Raw genomic sequence first — 14330 nt, 5'->3', positions numbered from 1 at the left:
TGGGAGGCGTTGGATACTTATTCAGAGCTACTATTTACAACCGCTTCTTGGGAGCACTGGAACAATACACCAGAGGGTAACTCCTTTGTGAAGAGTTACTATGGAGGTTTCCTACTTGAGTTCGGCGCTCTGTCTAACATGAAGGCCCCACAACCTTTTAGATCTCTGAAGAACTGTTGCAACTTCGATCTTCTTCTGAAAGTCCCACCTATCATTGTCTCTTGAGGAACCTGATTGGGGTAGCCATTTAATCACCTGTTTTCATATAAGTGGTATAGTACAGTATTTTGTGTCACTACAGACCTCATTGCTTGCCTAGCATACAGCATCTGATGCATAGTAGGTGTCAACAAATATCTGTTAGAGGTGTTCTTTCCCAGACAAATTTGACTATACCAGGCATTCTAATAACCAACTACAAAAAGACACCTTTGAGATGATGGGAGAAAATTAAACTTGGACTAGATATTAAATTATATTAAGCTATTGTTAATTTTGTTGCATATGATGGTGGTATTGTGGTTATGCTTTTTTTTTTTAAAGTCCTTACCTCTTAGCCAAATATTTACAGGTAGAATGTTACGATGCCTGGGATCTGCTATAAAATACTCCAGGAAAAAGAGGGGGAACTAGATGAAGTAAGAAGAGCACAATGTTGATAACTGTTGAAACTGGGTGATAGATACATGGGGGTTCATTGTACACATTTGAAATCTTCCATAATTAAAATGTTTTAAGTTACAGTTGGTACAGCTTAAGAGCTCGTTAAATCAATTGCCTTTTTAAAATTCTAAGTGCATAGCAAAAAAATTGAATAAATTGTTCTAAGAAATTATCAAGACTTGATTTTTTAAAAAACTTAACAGAATAAGATTTAAGTAAATTTCACCAGTATGACAAAATTCAAAATAAATTTAGAAGAGAAAATATTAACTTTCTTTTGAGACACTACTTTTTTAAAAAAAATTTTATTGAAGTATAGATGATTTACAATGTTGTGTTAATTTCTGCTGTATAGCAAAGTGACTCAGTTATACATATATATATTCTTTTTCATATTCTTTTCCATTATAGTTTATCATAGGATACTGAACATAGTTCCCTGTGCTATACAGTAGGACCTTGTTGTTTATCCATTCTATATATAATGGTGAGACACTACTCTTAATGGTAAGGCAAAATGAAGGAGTCAGTTACTAAGATTTATTGTACGGCCAGGGTCCTTTTCTCACTCTTGCAAGCTTCAATTATAAAACTACCACTATTTCTACCTTCTTGCAGCTCCCTTCCCTCACCTGGCAAAACTCCACACCTGATTAAACAAGCTATGTGCTTAATCCTTGCCTGTACTAACCATCTGACCCTGGCTGGAGAAAATCCCCTAACTTTATTGACTGAACTTAATTTAAATGTGACCATAAATTTAATTTATGATTTATTTGATTCTCCTACACTTCCTTGGTAGTCATTAATTTTCCCATTATTGAGGACAGTTATTTCATATCTTCTCACCTTAGATTGGCGCCCTTCCATCACTTGATGACTTTGCCTCATAGATCATAGAAACATAGATGCAATTAAACTGAGAATTACCTCATCTTTGCATTACCAGACCCACCTGTCCCCATATCCTTTGCCTTCCACCTGTTATATGTTATGGTAAAAGGCTGCGCCTAAGGGCAGCCTTGCTGTTTGTGCTGGAGATCCCATTCCCCGCTCTGAGGCTACACTCCTGCAGTTATTCCTCTCCGCTCCATCAGTTTCCCTCACTCTGCTGGCTCATTTCCATAATGCGCCCAATCAAATCTTAATGTCATCCATCTTTTAAAAAAGAAACAAAACCCCTCTCCTGACCCACGTCTTTTATCTACTGCCCAATTTCTCTGTTCTTTTCTACTGAAATTGATGTTTTTGAGGCCACCATGCCCTGCACCTTGCAAAGCTTGTGGTCCATCTCTATCTGTCTTCACCTGCCCATCAGCAGCATTTGGCATGATTGAACCTTCCCTTCTGCTCAGACCACTTCCTTTTCTAGACTTCTTTGATATTTGGTTTTCTCCTGCCTTGCTAGCACTTCTTTCCAGTCTCCTTTGCTAGTTCTTCCTCTGCTAAATCTCTAAATGTGGCGTATCCCAGGGTTCTCTCTTGGGCCTTCTTTTCTCTAATTGTGCTTCTCCCTTGGTGATCTTATTCATTCTCAGAACTTTAGATTCACCTGGAACTAATGACGCCCAAATCCAAACCTTCAGTAAGACCTCTCATCTGCTGACTTGTGCAATTAAGTGCATCGTAAACAGCATGATCAGGTCAGGGCTTCCCTGGTGGCGCAGTGGTTGAGGGTCCGCCTGCCAATGCAGGGGACACGGGTTCGTGTCCCGGTCCGGGAGGATCCCGCGTGCCGCGGAGCGGCTGGGCCCGTGAGCCATGGCCGCTGGGCCTGCGCGTCCGGAGCCTGTACTCCGCGGCGGGAGAGGCCACAGCAGTGAGAGAGGCCCGCATACCGCAAAAGAAAAAAAAAAAAAAAACAGCATGATCAGGTCAAAACAATGAAGATCTATTCCCTGTGTCGGTAAATGATTGATTCCTCCCTTCACTGCCCACACCCATCCATCCTGGTGAGCTCTTCCTCCCAAGTATCAATACACCTGAAATCTGGCCTGTGTGCCATCTCCAGTACTGTAAACCTGGGCCATGACACCCTCCTTTCTTGACCACTGCTTCAGGCTGTCTGCTGGTCTCCCTGCCTCTACTCTTGCCTTAAAATAGTATTCTCTTGGTAGTTGGGTGATAGTTGAAACTTAGAATATGTCATTTTTCTGCTCAGTTCTCGTCAAATTTTCCTTACACCTAAAATAAAATCCAAACTTCTCCAAATGTAATGTGAGAATCTTGGGTTGATCCTGATTTGGAGGGAAAAAAAATTTTTTTAAGCTAAAACTGGAGACAATTGAGGAAATTTGATTTTAGGCTATGTATCAAAGGACATTAGAAAATTACTACTTTTCCTAGGTAATGCATTAGAGGTTATGTAGGAAAATATCCCCTTATTTTTAGGAGATGTGGCTGATGTATTTAGTGGTAAAGTATCATGATGTCTGGAACTTATTTTCAACCAGCTTGGCAAGAAATACATATGAATGAGAAAGAAAGCAAATATGAGACGATATTAAGGATTGCTGAATCTACGTGAGGAGTATCAGTGTTTACTAGACTATTTTGACTTTTCTATAGACTCGACAATTTTATAATAAAATTTTAGTTAGAAGGAAGAAATCTACACTGCGTGCTGTGGCCGGTAACCCTCTTCTTGACCCAGGTCACCTCTTTGGTCTCCCTGCCCTCCACTCACCCCAGTGTTCACTGTGCCCCCCACACTGGCTTCTCTCTGTCCTTCAAATTCACCAGCCCATCTCTGGGCTTTGTGTTCCCTCTGCTGGGAATGCTCTTCCCCTGCATCTTCACCTACTGCCTCATTCACATCTCAGCTCAAAAGTCACCGACTCTGAGAGGCCTTTCCTGACCATCCTAACGCAGGTTGTCCTCCCCTGCCTCTACCCTGAGCCTCCAGTTTTGTTTTTGCTTCCTAGCACCTAATGTCATACCATTTATTTTTGCTTACTTGGTTAATAGGGTGTTTCCCCAGTAGCCTACCTTTAGAGGTTCCTGGAGGGCAGAGACCTTGTCTGTTTTGCTCACCACTGTCTCTCCAGTGCCTGGAACAGGTTGTTGAGGTAGTGCATGAAAATGTGCTGATGCTAACATCGGCACCTCCAGCTCAGCTCCCCCAAACATCACCCCCCATCATTCCTCCTGCTGTATGCCCTCACCTGGCTCTGCTACAGGCCCTTCATTTCGTCACTGTTGCATATTTGAGGTTTTCATGGCATTTTAAGATGTTCTAGAAATCTGTACAACATAGAGCCTATGATTAACAATACTTTAAAATTTGCTAAGAGGTTAGGTCTTATGTTAAAGGCTCTTACCACCAAAAAAAATCTAAAGCGGGCAGTAGGAAACTTGGAGGTGATACATTTAAGGCAGTGATGACGGGTTCACAAGTGTATATTGATCTCCCAGCATATCAATTTATATGTATTAAATATCGACAACTGTTTGTATGTCAGTCATACCTCTGTAAAGTGATTGAGGGAGAAAAAAAGAAGAACCAAGAATGCCTAAATTCTGCCCTGCCAATCACTCACTTCCCAGAGAAGACCCGAAGAGAGGTTCAAGAAACAACAGCAAGTAGAAAATAGGTCTCTCCTTTATTACTACTAGCCGATGTGGTGCCTGATATCTTGATGCAGAGTGTTCTGGTAAAACTCACAGCCTGAGCACAGCATCTCCTGTGCCCTGAAGCCCAAACCAAATCGGGATCTCTGCCATTCTCACCTGAACACATGGCTGATGGTAAATGGTAGGAGCAGAGAAGAGACGAGCCTGGTGGCTGGGCCCCCCTTGAGAAGAAACTCTCTGGCTCTCAACTGTATGGCTGGTGGAAGAGGAGGGAATGAGAACCCAGCCATGTGCTTAAGCTTTGAAAGCACAGGAAAACATAACCCATCACATTAGTATTCTTTCAGGAAAGAACGGAAAGGGCAGTTCTGTGGTGGAAGGAGGAGCTAGGAGTTCCCTTCCCCCGGGGACCTGTAGCCATCCTTCTAAGGCGGCGCCTTTGGCCTTCCCCATCTTAGGATCCCCCACGCCTCCACACGTGCTTCACCAGCTGCCCAAGCCAGAAACCTAGGCATGATAAATTTCCCTGTTCCTCAACCCTCAGATTCACACTGATTCTACTTCCTAGGAAAGTTTTTAATTCATCCATGTGGCCTCAGTCCCATTCTAGCTCAGGCCGAAGTCGTCTCTGGCTTCCTACAACAGCCTCCTGGCCCTTGCCCTGTCTTCCATCTTGCCCTCACCAAATGCATTCTGCACATTATACAGCCAGAGTAATCATCCTGAGTAATGCAAAACTGGTCACCCACTGCCCTGCTGCAAACTCTGCAGACTGCCTTTGCCCCGAGGGTAAAGTTCATACTCTTTAGAGGCTTAGTAGGCCTAGCAGGATCAGGCCCACTTTCCCAACATTCTCTCTCACCATCCCCTCCAACAGCTCCCTGCTTCAGCCCACACTAACCTTTAGTTCTTCAAACTCCACACATTCTTACCTTCCCATGCTATTTCTTTACCCTTTTCCCTATGTCCCACTCTCTCCTATTTGTCCTTCAGCCTCAGCAGTTAGTGACCTCACATCTTTGTCTTAGGACTGGCATGTCCACTTACCTACTGAAGTCTACCCTAGCGGTCCAGGCTTTGGTGGCCCAGCCCACCTGTGTTCTCACACGACACCTGAGCTTCCTCACGTGGGCATTTACCCCACTGTGCTGTAATTGCCACTTTCCTCTCTGGCTTCTGCCGTGAAATCTGTGCGGACAGGGACCCCTTCTATCTTGGTTACCCTACTCCCAGCCTGCCTGGATGACATTTGAAGAGTACAAGAACAGGAGAAAATGTTCAATGAATCTTTTGTGCTTATTTGATTTTTGGCTCTACTGATAAGGTCTTTAAACTTTTCTGCAGGCAGACAAGTTGTTAAGAGCCTTAAAAGCCCACCTTAAAAATGAAGCTAGAAAAGAAAATGAGAATCAGGTAAGTAACATTTTCATCACCTATTAAATAGCAAAACAATCAGTTAATAAATGATAAACACAGTTGGTGATGACTTAAGACATGCTGTTACCAAAGAGATTGTCATTGGTAATTGTAAATCCTTTCATAATTCTTATAAATGACAAAGCTGCCTCTGTAATCTATTGAATAAGATGTTCTCATACAAAGGCAAAGATTAATTACTAGTTGCCACATGTATGCCAAATGGTGTGAATAGGGAGGGAACTGGATTTGAAGTCAGAAAAACCCAGTTAAGTAGCAGCTCTGTCTTTTTTGTATGTGTGACCTTGGAAAACTCAAATCATTTATTCTTAGTTTCCTGGTCTTTGAAATGGAAATAACATATTTTCTGCTGAATTGAGGGTTGTGAGAATCACATGAAGTAGGGACTGTGGAAGTGACTTGTGGGAAACTAAACCACTGCTGATGGGAGGGAACAGTTGTCATGGCTGCTTCAGACCCACCCCAAAGAGTTCTGACAAGGCTCAACACCTAAATGATCAATGAATGCTTCATTCTTAACTTGAAATACAGGAAAATGTTGAAAGGCCTTAAGGAACTGGGCTTCGGAGGGCATCCATTATATATCTTTTATTTTTTTTTTTTCATTATATATCTTGAAATGAAGGTAAATATAAACATGAACTGAGCATCTGAATTCCTTCCCTCTGTCTTTATAGACTCTGTAATTCTCTGTATTCTAGGTTATAAACATTTAAAAACTTTAAATGTTCAAAATTCTTTTTGATTCCAGGTTTAATTAATATAAAATAGACAAAATTGATTTTGGATTCCTTTAAGTTTCTATATCAACTAAATCAATATAGATATTTTAATTAATTAAAAAGTTTTTCATGGTTAAGGATACATATTGTAGTGCCATCTGAAATCAGGATTTTACTTTGGGTGGTAATTGATGGGCTAAATTTAAAATGATCTATCATGTTTCAAATTCAGCATCTCACGAGCCATTCCATTTTGAAAAACTTTCACAAGAGCAGGATGATAATCAAAATTTGGTCAGCTATAGAATTCCTAAGTGGTGAATCTGTCAATAGTGAGCTTAGGTTGGTGGAAAGAACTGACATAGACAGTTTATCTAAAGCTGCAGGAGTCAGCACAGTCCAAATACATGGCAAAGAGATCAGTAATATTACCAAGGACAGACAGATGGGTAAGCTTCCAGACCTCCAAATCGTCACCTAGGGAAGTGCACAGGTGTGGGTCACATCTAAGGAGCATGACCTTCTGGATGCCTTCTTCTCCCTCTGTAGATTAGCCTTAACTATATGAGTTGGAGCAGCTCTGTATGTAGGTTAGTCTGACTGTGTGCTGGGGACTCTCAGAATCAGCTGTGCCACTTCAGTCTTGGGCTTATACAAGTCTTTACAGTTACATCATGGTGCGTTCAGGAATGAACATATGCTACCTGATCACTGCTGGCCTCCCAAACTAACATACCCTGGTTAAGGTGTGTGGGGTTAAAACAAGACATCTCTGGGAGTCATGTTAATAGGTTTCTAAACCAGTTATAGAACCTTTTCTGTACTGTGTTAATGGGGGTAAGGGGGCAATAAGTACTTTTAAAGTGTGTCTATACTCCAGCAATATGTGTAACCTGAGGATTACACTTCTGTAATGAGAACAGTTTCTTTTTCCTCTCTTCTTCTTCATGACTATCCAGGGAGTTGGAAAGTAGGATTCAGATAGCGTCTTTCTACCCTCACGTAAATATCCCTGCTCCTTTGAGTTCAGGCTCACCAATTCTCATCTCTCATCTGTTGACTTCCTTGTTGCTTTCCAGTGTTCACTGTCTCATTGCCTGGCTCATCATCTCCTGTCCTGACCTTACTTTGGGTGAATTCAAAGGTCCACCTGGATGTCCCTTACTTACCCTTGCCTCCCTGTTCCTTAAGTCCTGTGACTTTCTTTTCCACTCTTCATTAGCCATCCCCTTCTTTGGGTATACCTTTGGATCTTAGATCACTTAGAACTATTATTCTTCTGTAATATTTCACCTCCGTCTAAAAACCTTCCATTTTTTAAGCCTCCTTATTCTTTTACAACCAGAACATTTATTTTATATTGTGGTTCTCAACCCAGGATGTGTGGGAGAATCATTTGTGGAGCTTTTTAAAAACACTGATATTTAGGCCTCACCAAATCCCAGGCAACTAAATTAACTCTCAGAGGGTAGGGTCCAGTCACCATACTGAAATGGACTGAAAAGTCAGGATGCAAAGCCCTCTTATTCCCTACTTCCATGTGCAGAGTACCAGTTGTCTACTACCGTCTAAAATGCTGGAAGGTTTCTCTGTAAGGAAGAAGATGACCCTAAAGGAAACATGATACAGAAAACAAATGAAAGCCTTGAAAAATGTCTTACAATAACCTATTGAATTATCAACTCCTGGAATCAAGCTACACAGACGATTCAATTAAGGTTACATAACAAGCTATAAATGTTAACAACTTAAAGAATAGATGACAGAAGTTGAGATAAGGACAGGAGCTGAAGGAAAGTATAAGGATGCTAATATCTGCAGTTTACAGGATATGTGTCTGCAGTCATGGAACAAGAAATAAAGGTTTAAGAATGTTTAAAGCTGCAAAAGTAATAGAGTAAGTGGTATAAGTCTATTAGGAAGAAGATGGGGAGATGAGAGTGGTACAAATGAAGTAAATCTTAGTACATGAGGCACTGAAAATAGTTATTGAAAATACAAATGAATATCCCATCAGCAAATCATTAGTGATATGTAAGTAACCACTTAACATCAAACCCTAGAAATACGAAGGGTAGGGCAGAGAATGACTTACTTTTCATTATACTCTCTTTAGTATTTTATTATTTTAACTATATGTATGTATTAGTTTATTTCAAAAAATTAGAATTTACGTTTAAAAAGCTACAAAAACACCAAAAACAAATCAAGCCTCTCCTTTATCGTCTCTAGGTAGGATAACATGCTTAATGCCTTCCTCACACTCGATGAGGATATAATTCACCTATTTTTCCCTAGAGCTTTTATAGTTTCATATTTTACATTTAAATCTTTAATCCATCCAGATTTCATTTTGGTGTGAGAAAATGATCATCTTTCATTGCCCACCCCCTCACCAAAAACATAGTCAATGTTTTCTCTGCATCATGTGTTGAATAATGAATCCGACCATCCCCCACTAATGTGAGGTGCAACCATTGTCATACGATGATTTCTTCTGGAAGCAGTTCTGTTCAGGACATTCTGGTACCTGTGCCATGCTGTTTTAATGACAAAGCTCTTCTAGTTTATGATAATGCACATGCCCTTCTTCCCTTACTCCCTTATGTTGACCTTTAACAAGTTACTTTGGGCTCTCTAAGCCTCAGTTTCCCTACCTGTGAACTGCAGATAATGTTAATACTTGTCTCATAGGCTTTGAGGAATAAATGAGATAATCCATGAGAATACTTAGCCCAGTGCAGTTATGATATTAGCTGTAATTGTTATTAGTTATAGCATACTGTCTAGCATATAGTGTATATTCAGTAAATTAACATACTTTTAATAATTTGTGGGAATTCCCTGGCACTTTCACTGCCATGGGCCTGGGTTCAATACCTGTTCAGGGAACTAAGATCCCACAAACCATGTGGTGTGGCCCCCCCCTCCAAAAAAAATAATTGGCTTATTTACACACACTAAAATACCTTTGAATGCTTTGCAAGCCTAGTTTTTTAGCTTGGGTTGTTAAGTGTTTCTTTCTGAATACTCTATCATTCTTGTCCTTGCCTATAATTTAGTGCTGGAGGGTTTTAAAATTATCTCTTGCATATGTAATACATATTTTTTATTCAGTTTAAATTCTGATTCTTCCTGAGCATTGTAACTCTATACATTGGACATGGCAGATTAATGTCTCTCTTTTTCAGGATGAAATTCAAACTTCTGCATCTTCTTGTGATGAGATTGAGGTACAGCTCAGCAGCCAGGAGCAAGCTGAGAGGGAGCCAGTGGGCCATGTCACCAAAACAAGGAGAAGGCGCAGGACTGTCTACAGGGTCCCTGACTCCCAGGTGAATAGAAATGTGCAAACTAAAAATAAGCTACCACCTGTGCCCAAACTGGTATATTATTAGGGAGCCTTCTCTTAATTCCCTTATGATATCGGGTGGTGGCAAACACTGCTGTGAGCTCCATGAAAGCGCAAACCTGAGTCTGGCCTCATCACACGCCGGGCACTGGCACTCGGAAAGCACTTAGTAAGTATTAAGCACAAATTAAATGTTTGCTGAATAATATGAACATTCATTGAGTATTTTCTTAAGTGAGGTGTAGTAAGTAAGAAGGAAAGAGATACCAACATCAAATATGATTTTTTTTTTCCTCCTTCCTATCTTGTCCCGGGCCTGGTGATCAGCTGAGCTTAGTCTTTGAACAGTGTGGTCACGTGATTCCGGGGGCTTCTCCCACTTGCTCTGAGAGGACTCTGATTTTATTATCCTTTCATTCAAATGTAACTTTTACAAGATGGTCCTAATTTTTATTTTCTAGCCTTGTGTAGTCCCTTAGTCACTAGCTTGTCTAGTTAGTTTCTCCTCCCTAGGAGAGCAACCTCTGCTCTTCTAGAGGTTGTATGCCTTCCAGTGGTCCCTAGTCTCTACTATTCCCAGATGCATGTTCTCATGACATTTGGTGAGGCAGAGAACCAAATCTGCCACTCAAAAATCTTGGTCTCCTACTTTTCTTTCTTAATTCATTTTCCTCCTCAATTTGGTACCTATCTTTGGAAGGCAGTGATTACTTTTTTCTTTCTTTATGTCTGAATATAAGCAATGTTTTTAATGATACGTTTTTAAATTGAGATATAATTCACATGTAACATCCTATCAGTTTCAGGTGTACAATGTAATGATTCAATATTTGTGGCGATCATTTCACAATATATATACAATAAGTCTAGTTAACACCTCACGTAGTTACAGTTTTTTTCTTGTGATGAGAACTTTTCAGATCTACTCTTAGCAATTTTCAAGTGTGATTCCTTCTTATTTGTTATTGAAATCATTTATTTTCTTTTAAAATCTGTAGCAGGATCATTCAGAGATAAAAGTATGTGATCCTACTGAATTCCAGAATCAAGAAAAGCATGAAAACCAGGCTCTCAGAACTATTGTAGAAGCTCCTTCTCTACCAAACAAGAGTCAAGATGAGAATGCAGTGCCCTCAGGAAAAAGTGGAATAAATGGTATGCCAAGTAACTTTTTAAAAATCCAAAATTGCTAGGGTAACCATGTGCATTAATTTCCTAGGACTGCCATAGCAAAGTGCCATAAACTGGGCAACTTAAAACAACAAAAATTTGGGAATTCCCTGGCAGTCCAGTGGTTAGGACTTGGCGCTTTCACTGCTGGGACACGAGTTCAGTACCTGGTCAGGGAACTAAAATCCTGAAAGCCGCACGGTGCGGCCAAAAAAAAAAAAACCAAAAAACACAAATTTATTCTGTCACAGTTCTGGAGGCTGGAGTCTAAAATCAGGGTGTCAGTAGGGCCATCTTCCTCCAAGATTCTGGGGAGAATCTTTCCTGGCCCCTTTGTACCTTCGGTGGTGGCTGTAGACCTGGGCTTGCAGCTAAATCTCTGCCTCCTCATCATGTGGCAGTCTCTCTGTGTGTCTTTTTCTTTCTTTTTTTTTTTTTTAACGTTCATTCATTCATTTATTTATGGCTGCGTTGGGTCTTTGTTGCGGCGAGCGGGGGCTACTCTTCCTTGGGGTGTGCGTGCTTCTCATTACAGTGGCTTCTCTTGCTGTGGAGCATGGCTCTAGGCCCATGGGCCTCAGTTGTTCTGGCATGTGGGCTCAGTAGTTGTGGCTCGTGGGTTCTAGAGCGGAGGCTCAGTAGTTGTGGCGCACAGGCTTAGTTGCTGTGCAGCATGTGGAATCTTCCCAGACCAGGGCTCGAACCCGTGTCCCCTGCATTGGCAGGTAGATTCTTAACCACTTCACCACCAGGGAAGTCCCTATTTATTTATTTATTTGGCTGTGTCCAGTCTTAGTTGCGGCACGTGGGATCTTTGTTGCAGTGTGTGGGCTTCTCTCTAGTTGTGGCACGTGGGCTCTCTAGTTGTGGCACACGGGCTCTCTAGTTGTGGTATGCGTGCTCTAGAGCTCATGGGCTCAGTAGTTGCAGCACTCAGGCTTAGTTGCCCTATGGCATATGGGAACTTAGTTCCCTGAGCAGGGATCAAACCCAAGTCCCCTGCATTAGAAGGCGGATTCTTGACCACTGGACCACCAGGGAAGTTCCTGTGTGTCTTTTTCTTTACATCGTTTTCTTAAAAGGACACCAGTTATATTGGATTAGGTCCATCCTAATGACCTTGGTTTAAGTTGATTATGTCTACAAAGACCCTTTCCAAATAAGGTCAGATCACAATTATTAGAGGTTAAGACTTCATTCATCATATCTCTTTTGGGGAAATAGTTCAACCCGTAACACCATTATGTAGAACTTCTAAGGGTTCAGCAATGAAAGCAAAAGTTAGAACCAAATACAGTAGGCCATCAGGTCACCTTTTTTTTTTTTTGCGGTATGTGGGCCTCTCACTGTTGTGGCCTCTCCCGTTGCGGAGCACAGGCTCTGGACCCGCAGGCTCAGCGGCCATGGCTCACGGGCCCAGACACTCCGCGACATGTGAGATCTTCCCGGACCGGGGCACGAACCCGTGTCCCCTGCATCGGCAGGCGGACTCTCAACCACTGCGCCACCAGGGAAGCCCCATCAGGTCACCTTTAATAACCGTGTAGAAAGCAGAATATGAGTGGTATCTGGAAAGTTTAAGGCAGTTGATCTTAAGGCAGGATGAGGAGAGAGCCTGGCTCATTCTGCCAATTAGCTCCTTCTGGCCTGCTCCAGAGACAGGTACAAAGACCTGTTAGCCCCTTCAAGTAGGACAGTTAAAAAGGATCTGCAGGCTTCCCTGGTGGCGCAGTGGTTGAGAGTCCGCCTGCCGATGCAGAGGACACGGGTTCGTGCCCCAGTCTGGGAAGATCCCACATGCCGCAGAGCGGCTAGGCCGGTGAGCCATGGCCCTGGAGCCTGTGCTCCGCAACAGGAGAGGCCACAACAGTGAGAGGCCTGCGTACTGCAAAAAAAAAAAAAAAAAAAAAAAAAAAAAGGATCTGCAGAGTCTACCTTCCCGGGGGGGTGGCCATTTTATTATGATAAATGTATATTTTACTTAGTCTCTAACCTCCTAAAAACCTCTTCCCTAAACTTTCTCAACTAAAAATTTGTTTCAATAAGGCCAGAGAACTTCAGTTCCCCTATGCCTAACAGGACTTGATGCTTTCTGATTTCATCCCTCGGGAAGCCTGCCAGTTGCAACAGTGTTTCAGTGTTCATTTCCCCCAGCACATCTATCTGGGACCTGAGGCTTGCCTGAGGGGATTGGGAGAGAAGATGATCCACTCATGTCCACCAAGCAGTTAAATGCAGAATTTCTAATGCTGAGCCCTCCCAGTTACCCCAGAATTTTGAATGTCTTACTAAATCTAGAAAGTTAAAGAAGGTAGATGTTCTGATTTGTAGGTCTGACGTGAGCCTGGAATTCTGCAGATTTAATAAGTACCCCAGGTAATTTTGATGCATATGCCTCATAAACCCATTTTGAAATCCTGAGACTAGGGGAATGTAAAGAAATAAGACAGGGTCAGAAGTGGGGGTGGAATTTAAAATATCTATTATTCCACCAATCTTGTTGTCAAGAAGACTTACTTCTAGGACCCAGTTTTGAAGGCATGGGAAAAATGAGGGTGGACCCTTTAAGTCAGGTTTGCCCAATGAAGCACACAGGCAGTTTGAAGGAGAAAAATCTGATCATGCAGTTTCTGGTGAGAGGAATTTTTTAAACTTTGACATAATTCCAGACTTAAAGTTGTAAGAATAGTACCAAGAGCTCCTATATATCGTTCACCTAGATTTCTCAAATGTTAATATTTTGACGTATTTGCTTTATCCTCCTCTCTATTTATATTTATATACATATCTACGTACGTATATGTGTTATATACATTTTTTTCCTGAACTGTTTGAGAGTGTTTCAGATATGTTCCCCTTTACCCCTAAATATTTGTGTTTCTTAAAACATCAGAACTTTTTCTCACAAATGTACAGAGAGCAGAAAGTTCACTGATAGGGCTTCTTCTTATTCCGCATTACAACTAACCTCTGAGAAACAACCACTTGTCAAGGTTTGGTATAGTATCAAAGAAGAATATCCACGATTATCTGAAAAGGCTATTAAAATACTCTTCACTTTCAACCACATAGCTGTATATGACAAAATTCGTTTTCATATATTCAATCAAAACAATATATCATAACATATGTATACAGAAGAAAAGAGAATCCAGCTGCCTTTTATTGTCAGATGTTAAAGAAATTGTAAAACAAAAACAAAAAACGCTCTACTCACTTTTTTGATTTAGAAATTTTAGCCATTTTTCATAAATTATTTATGTTAACGTATAGTGGGTATATTTTTAGTGAATCAATTATTTTTTAATGTCTTAAGTTTTAATATCTAATATGGCACATATTGATATAATGTACATGAACAAAAATTCTTTGGGGTCCTCAGTAACTTTTGAGAGTACAAAGGGATCCTGAGG

The 14330-nt window shown here is 41.2% G+C and overlaps 1 protein-coding gene across 1 annotated transcript in view; it reads left to right on the top strand.

Annotated features, from left to right (window-relative positions):
• Window positions 1-14330, top strand: part of NUSAP1 (nucleolar and spindle associated protein 1) — a 32815-nt gene that overhangs the window by 1436 nt on the left and 17049 nt on the right. The window contains exons 2-4 of the mRNA XM_030842961.2: window positions 5581-5649; window positions 9587-9730; window positions 10746-10902. Coding sequence (XP_030698821.1) covers window positions 5581-5649; window positions 9587-9730; window positions 10746-10902 — 370 coding nt within the window. The remainder of the gene's footprint in view (window positions 1-5580; window positions 5650-9586; window positions 9731-10745; window positions 10903-14330) is intronic.

The sequence above is a fragment of the Globicephala melas genome, chromosome 2 (genome assembly GCF_963455315.2).
Source record: "Globicephala melas chromosome 2, mGloMel1.2, whole genome shotgun sequence".
Classification (NCBI taxonomy): domain Eukaryota; kingdom Metazoa; phylum Chordata; class Mammalia; order Artiodactyla; family Delphinidae; genus Globicephala; species Globicephala melas.
Note: the sequence above shows the minus strand (reverse complement) of the source record. Positions and strands in the feature narration are given on the sequence as shown.